This window comes from Nyctibius grandis, chromosome 16 (genome assembly GCF_013368605.1).
Source record: "Nyctibius grandis isolate bNycGra1 chromosome 16, bNycGra1.pri, whole genome shotgun sequence".
NCBI classification, from domain to species: Eukaryota; Metazoa; Chordata; class Aves; order Nyctibiiformes; family Nyctibiidae; genus Nyctibius; species Nyctibius grandis.
The window spans coordinates 5256657-5277396 of NC_090673.1; the positions used below are offsets into that span (position 1 = coordinate 5256657).

A 20740-nucleotide genomic window follows, 5' to 3' on the forward strand; every position below is an offset into this window, starting at 1 on the left:
ATTTCAATTAGCAAGGTAAGCAGTTGTGACTTGGAGTACACATAAGGAACAGAAGGACTGAGTAAGAAAACACTGTATCTGTACAGTCATTTTTCATACAGGGATTGTGTTTTGGAGAACTCTGAAAATGACAGAGGCCAGCCTCTAAAATCATTTCTCAGTTCAAATTCTTGCTCCTAATGGAGACCTTAGTTTTGGAAAACAGTTTCTTGCCCAATGCAAAAACTTCAGACAGTTTTAACCTTTTAAAAGGTTACGACACTGTGAAATATTTGTATTTGTTTAAGAAGAATTCCCACAGTAAAAAAAATTCCATAGGGTTTAGTATATAACTCAGTCACTCCACAGTGACTTTTCTTTCTACGCCTTCTCACACACCCCAGTAACGTTCTGCCCAGCCACCTTACCTTTAGTTATGCTGAGAGTGTTGTCCCCACTCGCCACAAAATCATACAGTGCAACAAAGAGATGGGGGTCATTTTCACTAGGACAGGACAGAAGGTTTTCCTTGGAGTTCCAGCGAGCTGCTTCACTCAGACCCTGGGGCTCAAAGTCCGACACTACCGGCCTCTGAAGGGCTTCTGGAGGAGGAAGAGAGAGAGAGAGAGGAAAAAGCAGGTTCATTTTTGCTGATCAAAGCCGTCTGGTTAACGCACGCGCTCCGATTCTCTCATTTGCATTGTTTCTTGACGTGTGGGCTCCTCATGCGTCAGAGGACAGATACGGACAGGTCTTTAATGCAGATCTCCTGCCACACAGGCAGGACACCCTCGTTCCAGAGCCATCGCCCAGCCTGCCCCGAGCCCCCAGCTCCTGCCTCCCACGGCACGCAGGAGAAGGAAAGCCCCTCGCCCTCCCTGCAGTAAATGCTGCTCACGTAGGCTGTTTGCTGCTTGTAAATCCTTTGGCTCATGCCTAACTGCTGGAATGGTTAGATTTGAAAACAAACCCAAGACCTTTAAAAGGTAAATCCCTTAATTATCCTATAAATGAAATCGCCAGAACGTGCAGCACAGAAAGCCAGGCAGGGCAAGATTTATAAGACATAGTACTTAAGAATGAGATACATCCTTCCATTCTTCACAGTATTTTTAATCATTTCTCTCCTTATTTGAGTCCAAGGCTGTGCTTTTTTTGTTGCCCTCTCTTCTACCTGCCACTCTTCAAACCCCAGCACAGCAGCGAGCACACCTCGCTCAATGAGCTTTCGACATTTTTAGGAACCCTGAGACACCTCCAGAAAAGAGCAATTCCTAAAAACTGAGCTTCACAGGTGAGTGAAAACCAACCGCCAAAGGTTTTTGTACACTGCAGCACATTAGGCCTGTAATACTCAGTAAGCATCAAGCAAGGCCAAGTACATCAGGGAATTTTACTGCAGTTGCTCCTGCGAACCCTCCCCTCCAGACCGGGATTCAAGAGTTTGGGGCAGGGATGCTCCAGGTAGTTTTGCCCCTGCACTCTAACGTGCCACCCCCAGCTGTGCTGGCAGCCCCGCGAGTGGCTGTGCTGGCACAAACCAAGGACAATCAGTTGTGAAAATCTTGGTTTTTTGAAGGGTTATTTTCCATCTGGATGAGTTCGTTGAGTGAGGTCACAGCACCACACACAAACCACGGCGTCAGGGCGGCCGTGGGGACAGGAAACACGGCACTATCGCACCCAGCCCCGCGCGCCACGAAATTGCTCTTCGTTACTCAGCATCACCCCCGCCTGCTCCCCCCCTCACTGCCGAATCCCTCTTCTGCACAGGCGAACGCAGCAGGGCTTGGGAGGGAGAAATCCCAGGCCAAGTGTTTTCTATGTTATCAGGTCACCCGGGAGCACAGTTCTCTCTTTATACCTGTAATACTCACTAGCAAGGGGCACCAAAATATGCTTTTAACACAGGTCCAAAATACATTTCCCAATGGGGAAACGCTAAAAAAAAAAACCTAAACCCCAGCCCTACGAACAGTAACAAATCCCATTATTTTCTAAGCTTTGATGGTGAAAGTGCCACTATTCACCCACAGACAATCTGGCGTCCTTGATGTGCTGGTCAGATCACCACTGGTAAAGGCTCTCTGGTTGATTATTTATGAACACGAGTACTACTGTGTTCTTTGGAAAAGGTAGTATCATATATGTGGGCAGAGAGCAAGACAGCAAGTACACACACTGTTGGGCCTGTTCTCCTAGCCAAACCATATCTGCAGGGAGATATATTTTTATAGTGAATCAGAGAGGTCAAATAATTCTGCTTTCTAAACTGATTCCACAGTCAGAAAAGGTGGTGGTGTGTTGGGTGGTTTTTTAAAGCACCTTGACATCCTTGCCTCCCCCTCCTGTCTCCTGCAGCAGAATACATTTTAACACCCTGGGTTTGCTTCAAGAGGGACAATGAAAAAAGAAACAGAAAATCCACTTTCAGAAAATTAAGCTATAATCATTTTACCATGAAAACGCTTTGATCCTGTCAAGCCCATTAAGCTCCCTTATCAAACACAGGGCGCTGCAGTGACTGGAGATACTCCAAGGAGTTACACCATCAGTAAACACCTGGAACAGACAGACAGCAGAGAGCTGCAAGTAGCAGATACACAACCTCAGCGAGGAGCAACACTGTGATGCTCTCCCCCAAATATGGTACAAACCAGTACACGCTGCACGGTGGGATGGACTGTAACCTCCGTTAGGAAGGAAAATGCCTCCCCCACGGGGGACTGATTCGACAGGAAGGCAGGAAATCCAAGGCAGGCTCCCCTCCAACTCCAGCGCAATCGCAGCCCAGCGAAGGACGGCTCACGCACGGCCACGGATGGGGATGCGGGAGGAAAGCCAAGCACTCTGCAAGAATCCCTCCCTCGTGCCCAGGCCGCGGAGATGCTGGGACTGACTCATTACACACGGGTGCCAAGGTATGCGCTTCGATTCAGACCATGAGACAACACTGTGTCAAACACCAAAAACACCCACAAGCTGCAGTGTGAAAGTCAAGGAAGGCTGGTTCTGCTCGGTGACATTCCTACAAACTCTGACTCAGTGGTAACTGTCTGCAAACCGAAGGACCAGCAAGAGCAAGGGCTGTCAAATAAACGTATGAGAATTTGCTAAGCTGGAAAAACACACGAGTCCCGCAGTGAACGCACAGGGTGCTGCGCACAGACAGGCTGGTATCCTCCGTATCCTCCAAGACGACTCAGCCGCTGGCTCCCCGACGGAGGTGAACACAGCGTGTGAACTCTGCCGTGCAGGAGAGCACGATGGGGAGGTGCAAGACCCAACTCTTGGGTTGGGTTAGGGTTGGCATTTCCAGAAGGTATGAACCCCAAGTTAAGAACCAGGGTGAGGAAGATGGTGATTGAATGAAGCTTGAAGGGCAGCAAGAATGGGAGGATAAGGCCCCGAGTCAACACAAGAGCGTAAAGGAAAGAGCAGAGTTGTGGTGACCCGAGTGTAGCGGAAGCTTGATAGACCGTGACAAAACACACTTTTAAAGGTCTGGGCCCCAAGAGGAGGCTGTCAGCAGACTCAGGACACAAAACCATGAAGCGAGAGAAGCAGACAGGACGTGTCCATCTGGGAGCCACGTACAGCCGGCTGTCAGCAGCACTTACCCCTCTGAGTTATTCCCTGGTAAATGTGCCCAGACATCACAGCCCTTCAGAGCAGGAATTAGACATCGCTGTTCATACGTAGAGAGGGTCTTTTTCAACATACCACAGCTTCTTCACATCATACTGCTGGTTTTAACTACAATTTTACAGCACTGCTGAGCTCTTCAATGTGCCAGATTCCTCCCAATAAATCAGCTTGGCTGCTACACCTACAGGAGAGTATCCTGGTGCGGTGATGGGGCAGGAAGCGAGCGTAATTCAATCTGTTATCTCTGTGCTGTGATTCCTTCCACGCATCCACTTTGTCTTCTGCTGCGTCCCAGCGAGACAGTAATTTATTACTTTGATCACACTGTGCTCCAGATGGCACCTGGATTCCTGGGAGGAGTCCCGAGGCAACGCTGTAATTCAGTTCTCCACTAACACCAACTAAATGACAACTCTTAATTAAAGTGGAGCAGACTTTGAAATAGGACAACAGCAGCTTTTATTTTGAGGCACTGGCCATAAGAATGTGTTTATTTCCCCCCTAACTTAAGTTTTTACCAGGAGATATTTACGTTTGCACACTAAAAGGTTTCATAAGAGTAACTATCTCCTGCTAATTACTGTTTATACGAAGTCATGAATCATTGTTAGGGACTGTGTAAGAAGTTCTCAGATATGAACAATTCTGGTCTAGACCAACGCAAGCAAATTTCCTTAGAAATTTAAGGGAAGGGTTGGAAAACAGGCAGCAGCACAGAATTACACTCAGCTCCTCCACAGCTGACTGCGAGGGAAGTCCCGAGGGAAGGAAGAGACCTCCTGTCTCCCTACAAAACAAACATCCTGTGGCCTTACAAACTGTGCTGGCATTTTTTCCACGAGGTTTCTAGAGTGAGGGAGCGCAGAACACATCTAGTAATCTCTTTGGAGGTACAGCACATGCTATCTAAAGCTTCTCCTTTCCCTACATTCCCCCTACTCTCCTTTTCCCCTGGAAGAAATGATGATAAATGGCAGAAGAGCTATGCAGATTTAATACATCCAAATGTTCCCAGCTCTGAGCACATATGATGGAGCAGCTGCCTCTCTGTCCCAGTATTTCCTTAGTGGCCCTCACGGATTCCCTACGCCTGATGGAATATGGATTTTAAAAAAATAAAAATCTGTAAACCAGATCCTTCCAAAAAGAGCAAAGGTTTTGTGTTTTATTTCAGACTCGTCCCTTCAGTGAGATCATGCCCAGCCTCTCCTGTCACCCACTCCACAGCACAGGCCCATATGACCTTCTGCAACAAAGGCTATCGCTGTCGCTTCTGCTCTTGGCTGATATTTGGAAAGTCCATGTTCCTACAGCCAGCATGAGGACAAATGATCACTTTTTAAATCCCGTGTATTTCTACACAGAGATGAAGAAGTGCAAAACCAGATCCAGCCTCTCTCAACCAGACCCACTCTCACTGTGCTGGGCCAGTCTCCCCAGTTGTGCCACCCTATTTCCACCCCCCAGGAGGTGCCTCCATCCCACAGGCAGGCTGCACCCCTTCTCACACGGTCACCACCAACCTCTGGCACTCCAAATACTGCAAACCACGTCTGCTGAATGCAAACATGAGAGAAAAAGGCCACCCATGGCTCTGGCTTCATTGCCCATGCACAAACAGGCCCTCACCGCCAACTGTGGTGTTTTATCTTGGCTAACACTAAGCACCCCTGATGATGTGGCTTCTCCCACTCCTCCAAGAGATGATTCCATCATCTTGGGGCTTTTGTTGTTTTTTGGTTGGCTGGTTTGTTTGGTTATAGCATTTTTGGTTTTTTTGAAAGTTCACTCTTAAATTAGCCTGCAGGTTCCACTCCAGTTCATTCACTGAGTTTATTCCATTTATAACCCACTAGTGACATACTAAATACCATCTTTCTCCAGCCAGCTAATCACACTTGGAGATGTATGGAGTGGAATAGTGGGTATGGCAGAAATTTGGATTTTATTCCCAAATCTGCTACTAAAGCTGCTGCCTGACCTTAGATTGTAACCTCTGCAAGAGGAAGAGGAAAGGAATGAGATCCAAGTGAATTTCAATGACGCTTGCATATTTCTGAAAACTTTACCTTTACAATGTTTGTTTTGGTTTCCTTACTCAGGGAGCAGAATTAGTGAAGTTTGTGTTTCTGAGAGAGGGAAAGCACCAAGCAAGAATCATGGAGATTTACTGTTATATTCCCTATTTTACTAAGCAGCCCCAGACCGCTCAGGGAAGGACGAACGCGTCTGTGGATGATCAGTTTTAGGTTTGCAGACAGCCACAGCTCTTCCTACAAAATGATAAGCCTTCCCTCACCACAACCCATGGGAGACGGTAGCAAGCACCATCAGCCAGATTTTTTAATAAGGATGGGAGAGGTGAGAACTGCTGGAGCAAGCACATAACTAGCAAGCCATTACAAAGCCAGAAACACATTTAAGAGCAAGAACTCTACTGAGTGATGGTAGATGAGAGGGCAAGAGGTGAGGAGCAGAAAATAGCTAAGGAAGAGAGGAAGCAAACAGAAGGCTCTTGCCTGGGAGGGAGCAACGCTGTCGTAATGCACTCGCTTTTCCTAACAGACTGACCGAAGACCTGCCTGCTGATCCCAGCGGCACCGGGGCAGGAGGAGTCACTGGCATTGCAGATTTGGGTCTGGCTCAATACGTGCCCAAACGCATAAAAAAAGAAACTCTCCAGGAATGGGGCAACAGCTACGGGCTGCTGCTCCTCCCCAGGCTCCTCTGCTCTCACTGTAACAAGACACGCTGAAAAAAAACTTTAAAAAAAATAGAGACAGTCGGACAGCTGGCAGGACAGAAATCACTTCAGTTAGAAAACAAAGGACTTCACTAGTGCCCCCAAAAGTGCTCAAACTTTACAGAGCACATTGACAGACTTTAAACAAGGCTTCTGCCTTTCGGTGGCAGAGCAAGCCCAAAAAGGCAGCAAGACTATTTCAGCCCCTATTTGGGACATGGACACGTTCTGGTTTCCAGATCAGATTGGCAGCAGTACGTGCTGTGCCTCTTCCCTTCCACTCTTTACCCTTTCTTGGTGTGAAGTGGGTGAGGAATTATTCAGTTTGGCAAAGGCAGAAAGGAGAAAGCAGATGACAGAACTTCAGATCTCTCACATTTTAGAATAATATTTACTAGTGGGAATAGAATCTAGGGCAAAAATGGCCAGCTCAAACATCAATATGAAATTTCAGTAATCGTTAGAACCAGTTTAAACTTATTTTTGATCAAGTTAAGAAAAGGTCTCAACTTTTTCAGCAAAGCGCCCGGCAATGGGATGGAGAACCTGCCAGCCCTCCACACCACCACAAAGAGGACTCTACAAACATTCCTCGTTCCTGCAAACTAACAGAGCATAAAAGCCTTTCAGAAGAGAACCACCATGAAAAAAAAAAAAAATTCTTGGTCAAAAGACATACACACCTACACATGTGCCTGACTCTAAACCAGCTTTACATCAAACCCAACCTCAATACAATATTTTCAAGAAGTGTGTTTAAAAATACAACAAACAGATTTGATTTTGTTCCAGTCCCGTGCTATTCATCAACCAAACACTGTCATGGTTTTGTTAACACATGAAAGCCAAAAGAAACAATTCAATTAGGCAAAATTTAGTCGATCCTCCTGGCTGTGACTGGTTTTCCATGTAAATAATGGACCTTTCACCCTTTAAGCAGTTATGTTTCATAGTCTACTATAGTAAAGAAACTTTCAGCTTTCCCCTCACGTCCTCAACAGCTTCCCATACAACTAAGATAACAAGAGCAGAGTTAAATCCTCCAATGATATCACCATCATCTCCTTAATCCTTTCAGAAGCTTCAGAGAGGCTGTGGGATGCACATGGGAATGGACAGGCCATCACACGCTGCTCCTGGAGACCCGGGAGCAACGGTCCCTAGTTTGTGGCCCTTGACACAAGCCTGCCCCCTTCTCAGTCAGTCTGGCCTTCGTAGGACTGCAAGCTTAAGTGGCTGCCATCAAAATTAACAAATCCATATGCAAAACCCTCTTATATTTTTAAGGGTAATAATGCAAGCATATTTTCACTCGTGCCCTTGGAGTACAGGGGTTTGGGACAAGCCACCACTACTCTTTTGAAGAATCTTCAACAGGGCTTTCAACGTCACAATAATTTTAGTAAGAAAGCTGCCTAGGGATGCCACGTGGGGACGTTCAGCTTTAGAAAGGAATAACACAAAAACCTGCTTTTTTTTTTTTTTACCACCTCTCTCTCCAGATGAGTATGGATTCTCACTTCTCACCCTGCTTTCCAAGAGACCTACAGTCCATTATGGCGGGTCCTGGGCCACCGATGTCCTAATTGACTGTCACTGCATTAGTCCTAATTGACTGTCACTGCATTAAAGTTGGAGTTGTCACATTTGTTCACCTTTAACGTGCCTTTTGGATGCTGCTTCGCTTTTGCCCCGTGCTGAGCTGAGAAATGAAACTGAGCTACTTTGACAGAACGTTGTTTAAAAGTTGTTTCAATTGCTCATTTCCCATCCCATCATATAAAATAAATATGTAGCCACAGTCTCAGGGAAGCTGAAGGTGGAAATACTACAATATTTATTGTGTCAATAATCATGTTGTTAACTGGATACTGCCTATGCGGTGCGAGACAAACCAGGCTCTAACCCTATTATGCAACTGCATTGCAAATTGGGGAGGGGGGAGAGGTTGTAGCACACACACAAAAGGGAAAACTTGCAAAAACAGTGAGGGTAACACCCTTGTAACATCATCCTTTAGCATTCACTTCTGCAGGGAAGAGAGGCCCCAAACCCTCTGCCTATTCTCCCAGGGCGGTGTTGAAAGATCCAGCTGCACAGAAAGGAGAGGCCCAGCACGGCTCCGAGCTCCTCCTCAACACACAGCCTGGCCTGGTCTGAGCTATACCAGAGGAAGGGGACACAAACAGAGGTTTTACAGACCTTAAAGATCACCGAAGAATTCAGTTGCACAGGAAAGATCAAAACTTTTCAGACGCACCCACCCACCATTAGGTTTCTAAAACTTTAAATAAATGAAAAAAAAAGTCCTCTGGAAACTATTCTTTGATTTTAGACAACAGAAAATCCTTCAGACCCACTAAATGAATCTGATGAGTACAGACTCTTGATCCGAAACTTCTTCAAATGGGTTTGCCACGAGAAGCCATTTGTAGATTTTGAGATTCCTAACCTATGAATTTCCAAGGACCATTTTTCCACTGAATATTCGAGAGCTGAGCAACAGCGACTTGCGATAGGCCCCGGGGAGATCAGCTGCTGCCTTTCGTGCCTCTGATTTGATGAGTTAGCACAGTCCTCTCCTGGCATGCCGATTATTTTTACTGAAGCAACATCCAGCAACACAAAAGAAGCTGAAGAAGCCCAGACCGCCCCAGCAGGATGGACACAGCCCCGCTAGCACAGCGAAGGGGCCAGGGCTGCACGCAGGGACCCGAAACGCTGCTCCACAGGTAGGGTGTGAAGCCACAGCAGGGTGAAGAACTTGCTCCAGGTCATGCTAAGCAAAGCAAGACCTCAGCCCAAAGTCCCCCAGCCCAGCATGGTGCCTCTGTCACCCAGGCTTTCAATCTAAACTAGTCAGATCCATATGTTTAACACCTCAGTGTCTACAAATCACCATGAGTGTGACTCAAAAATCACCTTTTAGAAGCAAACACGCAAGAAAACTCTGTTAAATGAATGCCTGTGGAAAGCAAACTTACAAGGGGCTAACCAAAATTAACTGAGAGATTATGTATTAGCACATGCTGAAAATATTTTACTGATGGACTCATCTAAATTTTCTTCCTGAGCCTGGAGTTGGTTTTACCATCCTCTTCTCACATCCAAAATAAGGGAGATCCTTCTCCGGGTGAACAAAAATAAAGCCGAGGCCTGAAGATACGGCTTTGTTTATGGGCTCGGCAATAAGACCACTTGACATTTTACAACCATAAATGGTAGAGCCGCGCTCCCTTTGTATACTGCAGTTAATGAAAGTCACCTGGGGTCTGGGTGCCGTGTACACGGCCCGGTTCCCTTACCCCTGCATGCAAAAGCCCAGCCTAAAGCTGGCCAGGATCAAATGAACCCCCCCAAGCCTGGCCCCAACTTGCAAGGAAGGGATAAAACTCGTGTTTGGGATGGCGGTGGGGTACGGCCTGACACCGGCCCCCTTGGGTACTCACCTTCCAGATAGCAGCTAGAGGAGGAAGAAAGTCCTTTCTTCGATTTGCAACCCACCAATTTCAAGCAAATCTCCAACATTTTCATTTGTTAGAGTCTGGCTTTGGCTGTCTGCTTTCCCTTCCCCCCTCCTCCCTCCTTTCAGCGTCTTCTCGCACTGTCCAGTTATCCAGTAAAAGTCTAAAAAAAGTCTAAAAAAAATCTGGTAAGAGTCTAAAAAAATCCAGGAAAAGTCGAAAACAAAGTATCCAGGAAAAGTCTAAGCCAAAATATCCAGGAAAAGTCTAAGAAATCCAGCGCTCTGAAAACCATTACAAGGGCGAGCCGGAGAGGCGGAAAATCCTGGGGCCCTGCATCTCCTCTCCCGGGGAGTTAACTCCAGCCATCTTCCCTCCTTCCCAACTCTTTTGGCGGGAGAGAGGAGGAGGAGGAAGGAAAAAATAAAAAAAAAAAAAAAAGAAAATAAAAAAGAAGAAAGAAAAGCAAAGCCAACCAAGTTGGGCAGAGTCACTCCTGCCCGCACTCTGGGGCAGCTGCCCGCATGCTGCCGGGTGCTGGGTGCAGGCAGGGCTGCGCTGCCAACAAAGGGCCCCCTTCAGCCCTGCCTGCCTCCATGACATCAGGCAGGCGAGCAACGCCCTCGCTCCTTAACCCTCCTCCTGCCTGCCTCCTCTCCCAATGCCAGAGAGAAAATCAACAAGTTTCCCCAGCCCGGAGAGCCCTCCTTGGGTTGGGAAGGGGGAAGGCAGGATTAAGGAATAACGCTGCTGCTTTGGTGCTTGTGGTGCTTTGTGCATGGCTCTGTTAGAGCGAGTGAACTGCAGGCAAGAGGCAAAAGCCTTCAGAGCGTGTCAGTTCACAGGGTATTAAGGAAACTTTAAATACTGCGCCTGGTAACAGGGAGAAGCAAACTCAGAGCTATGCCCGTTCATAAACCCATGCAAAACCCGCAGGGGAGCTGGAGGTCCTGCCCAGAAGACGCATCCGTAGCATCGCTGTGATAGTCACAGGCAAACGGATCCAACTCTCAGCTGGTGCAGTTACACTCACAGGATCCTGCTCCTCTTGCACAAGGGGCCAGAAGTTTCCACTCTCCCACTACCTACTGTTCTTTTCCCCTACAGACTGTGCATTTCCCTTGCAGGTTTCTCAAGGCTATGTGTTAATTCCTGCTCTCCACTTTGATGCATTTTTGATACATTACTTTCCAGCATTATTGTGTGTCTCCTTTCTAAAACCACCATCACTTCGGTTACATATATTTATATTCTGTATGTATATACATTCTATATATATATATATATCTTTATAAAGAAGATAAAAAATTCTGTGTGTGTACACAATTGCATTTTTTTCCACTGAAAAATCCCCTTTCATTTCCCAAATCTTGGGGCGCTTTGGCTGCTCGGAGCAAGGGGTGCTCAAGGGTGCCAGGTTCATCAGAGAGTGAGTTGGGAAAACAGCCTGGGAAGCCACCCCTGTCACAAACTCCACTGCAACGCGTGGGGCGCTTGGTGTGTCACACACAGGATCAACAAAAGAGCAAATCTTCATTTTTGTCCCTGAAAACTTCCCTCCACATCTGACAGTTTGTTTTGGCAAGGTTACTCACTAGCTAGCACTCTTTTGCTCTCCAATGTTTTCAAACATTTAATACTTCAGGGGAAATTCTGCATGTTTCCAGCATCTGAGGACCATGCCTCCAAACCAGCAAACATCACTCAGACTCTTTAAACACTATTTTACAGCATTACTTTGCCTCAGACTTTTGATCCATGGGGTGTACGTGTGAAAGACAGCTTGAAATAAATCCTTGGTCTCTCAACCCATACTGAACTGCAATAATAGCATCTGCGCTTTTTTAAATACCACAAGTCACATCATTTCTAGCAGAGAAATAATCACGGTAAGGACAGCGTGATGTTCAAAGCGGTTTCACATTTTTTCTCAGAAATTATGAACATGGAGATCCCCATTTAATAAACCAGAAACCAGCAAGAAAACTTAAACATTTCCTCATTGTAGACAGTCCAGAGAAGAGATGAGGCTACAGAGTCAATCCCCCACCTCTGGCAGCCTGCACGTGCATTGGAAAGCCAACGATGTGGCTCTCCCCTCGCTCTCCTTTCCTCCCTCTGCTTCTGGAGGAGGATTGCCATTTTATGGAAGCAAGAGAAACCAACACCTATCTACTTGTTCCCTGCCTGCCTAAGTTCAGATGAGACTGCAACAGAGAACTTGTGCTGAACCGCGCTGGGGGGTGGGAGGAAAGAAAAAAAAAAAGGAGTTAAAAGCAGATTTGGAGGAGAAAGGTTATATAAATCACCGGAGGAGCTCCATCATCGCGTGTTTAGCCCAGTGTCATGTTTAGGGAACTGGGATGCAGTAACATTGTAAGAGCAGACCAGGCATATTGCACGCAACTTCTTTCCCATGTGAGGAGCATCCCTGCCCCGCTTCTCCTGCGGCCGCAGCTGTAGGAATGCAGAATCCCCACAGCATTCCCCGGCAGCACAGAGGCTGCCCCCCATGAACACCACCCAGCCGTTACAATCAAGGTTAATACAACGAGCACCAGCAGAATTAATGGGGATTACATTCCTGATGAACTCCTGGGGTTCTTATTCCAGAAGAAGAATGCCTCATCTCAAATTAAATTAACCCGCTTGCAGTGGAACTTCACTGTAGGAGAAACACATCCACTCGGGGAGTTAAACACAAAGAGCTATCCTGGGATAACTTCCTCTGTAGATAAACAAATTAATTCCCTTTCTGTTTCCACACAGACAAGCTTGTGTGGCCCCTCTGCTACAAACTTCATCCTTCAACATTTCCTCTTTTGTCTCATGGCAAACCAGGCTGTAAATACTTTAGAGCAAATACCCTCTGCCTCTCCTGCATGCTGTGAAATTAACGGGTGATACAGAAATAAAAGCTATAGTGGTAGCATCACACCAACTGCTACTCTTATGGCTCACATCTATTAATCCCTTTCATGTTTGTTTGTCACACACACATCTTCGAATAAAATCAGTCATGAAAAGCATGCAGACTTTTGGGCTACAGAGGGACTAATGCAACCTTCAACTCAGGCTCTCAGTTGCAGAACAGCAAAACAGTTTTGGTTGGGAGCAGACTTGGAAGGTCTCCAGTTCCACCTCCTGCTCGGAGGGCAGCTATCTGTCTAGATCAGGTTGTTACAGGCTTTTTGCCGCTAAACTTTAACCGAGTCTGCTGGGAAGCGTGAAACACTTCTTATCCTCTTGTATCTATCCAGATTTGCCTTGCTGCAAGTTGTAAGCCTTGCTTCTTCTTTTGCTGTGCACCTCTGAGAAGAGTCTCTCCAGCCACCAGTTGGGTGGTTACAAGAGCACTGGGACCCCCTCAGCCCCCTCTTCCTGACCGGGTGGAGGCAGCTCCCTCGGCCCCGGGGAAAACCGCCTGCTCCAGCCCCCGCCAGACCCCCTCCAGTTTGTCATCGTCTGCTACAGGGAAGAAGGGAGCTGGGCGCCGTGCTCCAGATGTGGCTTCACAAGCGCCAAAAAGAGGGAAATAATCACTTCCTTCGACCTGCTGGCTCTGCTCTTGCTAATGCAATCCAGGATCCATTAGCCTTTATTGTTCATGCTCACACAAGAGCATAAACCTATTTAGCCAACTGCCTTCATGTTTGAGCTTCTTCTAGCAGACAGCTCTTTATTCTTTCCTTTCTTAAAGCTACCCAAAATTTGAGGACAGATTTTTCCAAAAGAGAACGATCACACACAGGCACGACAGTGGCCATGAAAGGACTGGACTCCGTGAGCAGAAAGTGAGTTTTGGCATGATCCCACGACGTTAGCAGCTGGAGTGAATTTTGTTGCGATACCATTAAAAACAGCTTGAGTGCTCATCACCCATTTAAGAGCAGAGCTGAATTTTATTTTCAAATCCTTTTCTGAAACATAGAAAGATAACAGAGTTTGAAGGCCCAAACACTGGGTATTTTCTGATAGGCACGTTCAGCTGGTTTGGGATGGAAAAAGTCACTTGAAACAGAAGTACCACAAACTGGTGGTTAAAGCAAAGGAGCAGATTCTTGCTTCAAAAGAATCAGAAAGAGCAGATCCTTGCTTACAATTACGAGTTACCTGTGCCTTATCTTGCTCTTCTGTAAATGAAGCAGAGAATTTCCCCACAGGTGTTAAAAGACTAACGTGATAAGGTTACACGTGATTTTGGGCATTCACGGGTCACTGTCTTTATGATTAAAAATAGGTCCATGCCACAGAGCACTGCCATACAGCTCTCTTCTGATGACATCCTTCACATAGTGAAATAACACATTCTAATACCATCACCTGATTAAAAATGTATGTGTATATGAAAATGATCAAAGAAGCCTACGTTGAACTCCATGAATGACCACAGCATGTGCTATAGACACAGCTGTAGGGAAGCTGGGCTTTGATCCGACAGCAAATGTGGTATTGCCTGTTTTCCTGGGGGCTGGTCCAGCTTTGCCTGACAGATTCCAGTTTTCCTTTGGGTTTTCAGATCCTCCCCCATGAAACGACTCCATCCAGTCTTAGATACCATGTGCCAAACTTTTGGGAAGATAGTGGTGTGTATTAGATGGAGAAGACTAGGACCTTTAAAATCCTGGCTACTATACTCTACCTTCTTGGCACGTGCAGCACAAAACACTGTCCGGTGGAGTCTTGTAAAGCTGTTTGCAATGAACTTCAGCGGGTCGTGCACGTTAAGGTGTGAGAGCTTTGCTATGGTATGCCAAAGAAAGCAGGGCAGAATGCGAGTCCCAGATTGGCAGGGTTAGAGCTGAGCCCACATCCCACACCCAGCCGTGCAAAGCCACCTCAGATTCAAATAACTGTCTCTTGAGTCAGTCACCTCTTAATCTTAATAATTGTTTGACACCTTGTAACTACTCCAAACCAAGTGAAAACAAGCCTTCCAGGATACTCAGCAATGCTTACTTGGCAATGACAGCACTACACAAAAAGGCAATTTCTTTTGGGATTTATTTGTAATACCCGCCACCTAACAGGCAGAGGGTGAGAAAAGCCCTTGGTGGTGTTTGCACATTGAATGACTCCATTAGCCCATTAAAACCTTTCAAGTTTGTTCACGCACCTAAGAAGAAAGCCTAAGCAACCAAGATGCTGAAGGATCTCTGACTACCACTTATTTTGGTGATCACTAGGAATCAGTAAGATCATTGGCATTAATGAAGTATACCCAGACAGGACTCCGGTGGTTTTACTGCTCTGCCCAGATACCTCGCTCAGATGAACCTTCATGCCTTCAGTGATCCATGTAAAGCCACCCCAGCTTCTCCAGCACTGCCTTACCTCAGAACCACGCCATCGGTGTCTGTTTTCTTTCAGCTTTTTAGGTAGACTTCTCTGCCTTTCCTTTTCCAGTTCATGTACAAAACGTTTTTATAGAGACCAGTCTTGTACCTTTCCATGGAAGCTCTTTTCAGCTGACATGTTTACAACAGCTAGTTAAAATAGCATGTTAAAAACAAAAGCCTCGTGCTACTATTCTGACCACTCTACAATAGGCATTATTATAAATAAAAAAAAACCCCACACATGAACTTGAACAAAAGCTAGTTAACACCTGAGGGCAGAGAGTGTTTTCCTTCCTTCAGAAACCATACAGACCAGCCTGAATGTCCCTGCAAGAGCACAGAGAGATACCCGCACATACAATGAAATAGTAACACTTCTGGCACTTGGACTTAGCAAGTCCCACTCTCACAGGAAGAAACTTTAAAAAAAAGCCAGGTTACAAAAAGTCCACTGTACACAGCAACAGAAAACCAGAAGATTTTGCAACAAAGCATGTGCATTTGTTGTTTTTTCTCCTTGATCGAACAGATGTTTGTTATTTGCAATTTTCATGAGTGAAGGAGGCGGCTGAGAAGTGCTGGGATTTCAGCGATGGGATGTTCAACTATTTGAAATTCCTTTCAAGCAACAGGGCAGAATCCTTTTTTTTTGAGGCAGTAGCAAGGCAGAGGGTACTACTAAATTCCTGCAATGGTGGTCTCTCTTCACCATACTCATGTGAAAAAGCAAGATGGGTTGTGAGCTCCACAGGGAATTGCGTGGGGTATTAGCAGTTGAAGTCTGCAAGGTTAAATTCAAGTCCAAAGGGGCTCTTCACAAATCACTGAAAAACTTTTGGGCCTCTTCCATTAAACGCTTTTTGAAACATCTGCAGGCAAAGAAAAAGAAGCATCTTGCACTTCTCAGATCTGAAAAAAAATAGCAGCTTACCTTAAAGACATAAAAATCACACAAACGCCTACTTACTGTAATTACTTAACTTCCATTGTCTGGGCAGTTTATTAAGGTTGGGAAAGAGGGAGCGGGGACTGAGAGTTTCTGTGCGATAGGTAGAGTCCCATCAGCTCAGGGATCCTACTGAAGTTCCGTATTTTCTGCCAGACCAGAGAAGAGAGGGCTTACAGCCAGCCAGGACACAATCAGAACAGATACATACTTGGAAAGTATCAGAAAATAAATTTTAGGGAAGTTTCTTTGCCAAATACTGACTCAGATCTTGAGTGGGAGCATTTCCGTATTTCTTTCAAATGAAAAGGCAAGGAAATGCAGATTAAAAAGTAAAGTTAAAAGAAGAGGTTAAACCGGGGAGCTCAAAGCTGATGACTTCACGGGGTATCTTGTGTAATTCTGAGCACGTCCGCAGGAAGAGCCAGGAGGACCAGTAAAACGTGTTTTAGTCCCGACAGTAACTAAGTGGTTAACTTCTTCCATTCAAGCGCTGAACAATCTGCCAAAGCAGAAGACCAGGCCTAAGCGATCAGATTACACATGAGGAGGGGGTGGAAGGGGAGAAGAAGAAAAGAAAACAAGTTATTACTGAGCGGCTGCTGCCTTCGACCCAGCAGGGCCGGGAGGAGGCCAGGTTTACCCAGCACTATCTCCGCAGCTCAAGTGCCCGTGAACGCACACGCTTGGTTGTTACCCACATCTTGTCATTCGCGTTGTGGGAACGTGGACCTGGACTGAACACCTTCACTCTGGCCAAGACGAAAAGCCTTTTGTGCATCAGCAGTTGAGTTAATATTACTGGAACAGCTGAAACTTCCTTCATCCACTTGCTCTCTCCACCCAACCTGCATTTTCTCTCCCGAGTGGAGAGTTTAACTTGGGGCACAGCTCTCTGAACGTGTCCAGCAGACTTGCTGCTGCCTCAGGTATAGGAATCACCAAAGTACTGGAAAAGCAAAGAAAAAAAAATCATGCATAGCAGCCACAAATAATAATCCATCCATAAACAAATAATCCATCAAACCTGGTAGCAATTCAACTCCTTTGCCCTGAAGTTGATCACACAAAGGAGGTCTCACAGTGATATTAACATTTTCACAGCTATTTCAGAGTAAACGAGGGCTCCCTACCAGCAATATATTGCCCCTCTAGTCCTCCCCTACCTAAGCTGTTTCTTAATGAATTCAGCAAAAATTAAGATCATTTTCTGAACTGCAGAACATTTCAAGTCACACACATACCAACAGGAGACTTGGATAAATTCAACTGCAAGGATCACTTTTCTCTAGGGATCTAATCCTAAACAGGGTTCTGGCTTTGAACAGTATCTTTATCGATGGACAGAAACCTTTACAGGATCACAGCACACACATTTCCAGACACTGTAATGAGTGCACTTTTCTTTTAATTAAAAAAAAAAAAAACAAAAACACAAAACCAACAACAAAACCCAAAAAACAGTGCCTTCCAACCAGGAATTCAAGACTTCGCTAATTCATCCACAAGGGAGTACATATTATTTTGAGAAAGTAGAAGCCCTTTGTAACTATATAAATAAAAAAAACCATCTATATAAGTATGAAAGATGCTATATAAAAGAATCTACAATAACTTGATCTGAATTACAGTAGTTACCACGCTCACTATCTATTCACAGCCTCCCTCAGATACGCAGGTGAAGTGCCTGGTGCTCCACAGCACTAATTCCTTATTATTCCCAGTATAAGAAATTAAATATACGCTCCCAGAAAGGAAAAGCTTCCAGTTAATTAGAACTGCCTGCAGCAATGGTTCCCTCCAAGCAGTTCAGCATTTTATTTTGTTCTCAGGCCATAATATAAGAAGTTTCAAGAATCCTGCTGGGACTGTGACATAAAGGCAGGACCCGTATTTTCTCTTGTGAAGACTGGGGCCAACAGGCACAGACTTCAGACAGAAATAACCTATTTCACTGTTAAGAAAGGCAAGTGTAAAAATTTATATGTACCCCTCTGTCCTGGTCAAACTGGAGCAAGGATGCAGAAAAAGAGGTATCCATTTTATTCATGCACTGCTGAGCATAGACAGATGCAGTTCAAGCGCCAGACCTAGTGCTAAACTTTCACAAGGGTTTAAAACACTGTTTTTCAATTACCAAACACAAAAACACATTGAAAGAAGCATTTTAATTTGATTTTTTTTTGGAAAAGCTAGGTTACATTCCCTCTGGGTTGCACCATTAAGATAAAGCAAAAACCCGATGCTGAATTCATCGGCGCAAAGTTTCTTGAATTAAATCCTTTCGGAATGAGTTTCCTTGGTATGCGTAGAGTATAATACTTGCCATATTTGCATTTAGATTTAGAAAATGGCATGAGACTGGGGAATACCTCCATGCTTTCTGCCTTTCCAGGCAAACGAGGCGAGAAGATAAAGAAAGGTGTAAAAAATAAATCAGCGCTACTGATCTCCAGTAACCCCAAACTGCCTCTCCGCGCATTGTGGGAAATCCAAAGCTCCTTTCTCTTCATTCGCTCTCCACCCTACCTGTCCATCATTAATCAGAGCCATTCACAGAGCAGATATATTACATGTGGTTTGAGGTTTACAGCTGTTGGCGTGAATAAAGACTGTAGATTCTGTCTGCCCGCACACCAGACAGAACATAAAGAGAAGTGCAGAAGCATAAATGAATAGCAACAGTCGGCACCCTCTAAGCTATCCGACCCTGCTCCACGCTGGCCCTAGAGCTGCCCCATCTTGCATTTCAGGCTCAGCTGAGTCACTTCACTGTTCACAGGGAAAGAAGCAGATTTTGAAGACTCGCACGAATGATTAAACAAAAAAAATAATTAAGTAAAATACCTGCCACCGCTCTGAAGATTTGCACAATGGAGCACGAGGGGGGCAGGAAGCAGGAAAGTGCTACGGGCAAACATTGAGATTAGTTGGGAAGAGATCATGGGTCCTCAGCCAGTTAACCCCATCTAAATCCACAGTGCCTTGGTCCCACCTTTCCCATCTTCTCCCTTTTATTGGCACTGGTGCTCACACAACTGTGTGGCAACCCAGTTCAAGAATGTGAGGATTCTCCTCACTACATGTTCACACAAACAACAGTACTGGCATCATGAAGGGGCCAGGAGAGCTGTTTCTTAATCCAACATACTGAGAAAATCATCTGTACTGGCACTTTACTGAGTTGTACAGGCAGCTTAATCTTACCAACCTTCCCCACTGAAAGGTCTACAAACAAATCCAAAAGAAATAAATGTGAATTTAGGAGTGGACAGATATAGATGCATTTCATTAATCATTCAGAGACCATCAAACGGACCACAGAGTCATTCTGCGCCAGGAGACCTGCTTCCACCTGAAATGGAAGTACTTCAGCCAGCCTGGAGTAACTGGCCACGCTCCAGTCTGGATCTGAGGAAGGCAGTGCCTCAAATCCCTAGAGAGCTGACAGATACCCAGATACACAACACTGCTGCAAGAGACAACACCCTGAAAATACAGCTGTGTGAGGAACCCTTTCTGGAGTAAGAAGTTCCTCTGTAGCTCCTCTGTAAGCCTCTCCTGATTCTGGTTTGTTCCACAAAGTTCCAGGCAGAAGATACCACCGCCCTGTAATTAAATTCACAGCTTTTCCTGTTTCTGATGGAGCTCCAGTCCATATTGAGGTCTCGTGTCAGTGATACACAGATGAGGTACACTCCATGTTATTTCTGCAGATTGTGAGCCTCTAGTACAAGCTCTCACTGTATTATCTTGTTCTTGCTTTCTCCATGAAGGCAAAGTCATGCAACACTCCCAGTAAAAATAAACAATATCCAACACTTTCTGAAATTGCATCTCTCTCCCAACATGTTGCAAGAGGAACAGAAAATACCATATATTGCCCAGGTAGAATACTCTTTCATTTGACACTCCTTCGTTTGACTTTACCAGATGGTATCTGATATAAAAATGTGGGTTTACCTGGATGATACCTGAAATGTAGCGCAGAAAGCCCAGACTTCACTTCACTAGTCCACGGGGTACTCAAGACTCTCTATGCAAGTTCCTCTGCCTGCCCAGCCAAGTTAGATACGTTACATCAAGTTATTGCAAGAATAAAGACTAAAGTCTACAAAATAAGGGAACAAACAAAAGCAGCCTAGAACACGTACCACTAAAGGGGAAGGAAGGCTCTGGCTTGAACCAACAAGAGGTGGGAAAACACAGAGCAAAAGCCAACTGGTTTTTGTTAGGCCACAAGTCCCAATTTCTTCCCTTCTCTTGGTTCAGCTCAGTCTTTGCAAGTCTTGCCTGGAACATGGCCAGAGGATTTTCACAGGGTGAAAGAGCTGCTGTGTTCCCCTAATCCCTCCCTCCAACACGCAGTGCAGTTAGGGTGCCAGGAGAACCTATTTTTAAATTAATCTCAAAGCAGAGGAAGGTTTCGAGAAAGAAACAGGACTAGAAATCTCCAGCAGCTCTGGAGTCAAGGGGCGGGTGGAAGCCAATGCATCATTTCATATTGCATGGGTAATAGAAGATACCAAGGAGGTAATGCAAAAGGATTTTAAGCCCTGTAACACAGCATTTATAAGAGCAAGAAAAAGCACAGGGGAAAAATCCCACAGACTATGTGATC

General features: G+C 45.5%; 1 protein-coding gene across 2 annotated transcripts in view; it reads right to left on the reverse strand.

Annotated features, from left to right (window-relative positions):
- The window catches only part of ABL1 (ABL proto-oncogene 1, non-receptor tyrosine kinase), a 79463-nt gene that overhangs the window by 22792 nt on the left and 35931 nt on the right, over positions 1-20740 (reverse strand). Inside the window, exons 1-2 of one of the 2 annotated variants that reach the window (XM_068413848.1) lie at positions 9820-10325; positions 408-581 (exon numbers count right to left, since the gene is read on the reverse strand). In XM_068413848.1, the coding sequence (XP_068269949.1) occupies positions 408-581; positions 9820-9904 (259 nt within the window). In that variant the 5' untranslated portion in view covers positions 9905-10325. Of the gene's footprint in view, positions 1-407; positions 582-9819; positions 10326-20740 lie in introns of those variants that run through there. The other variant, XM_068413847.1, reaches the window with a different exon arrangement.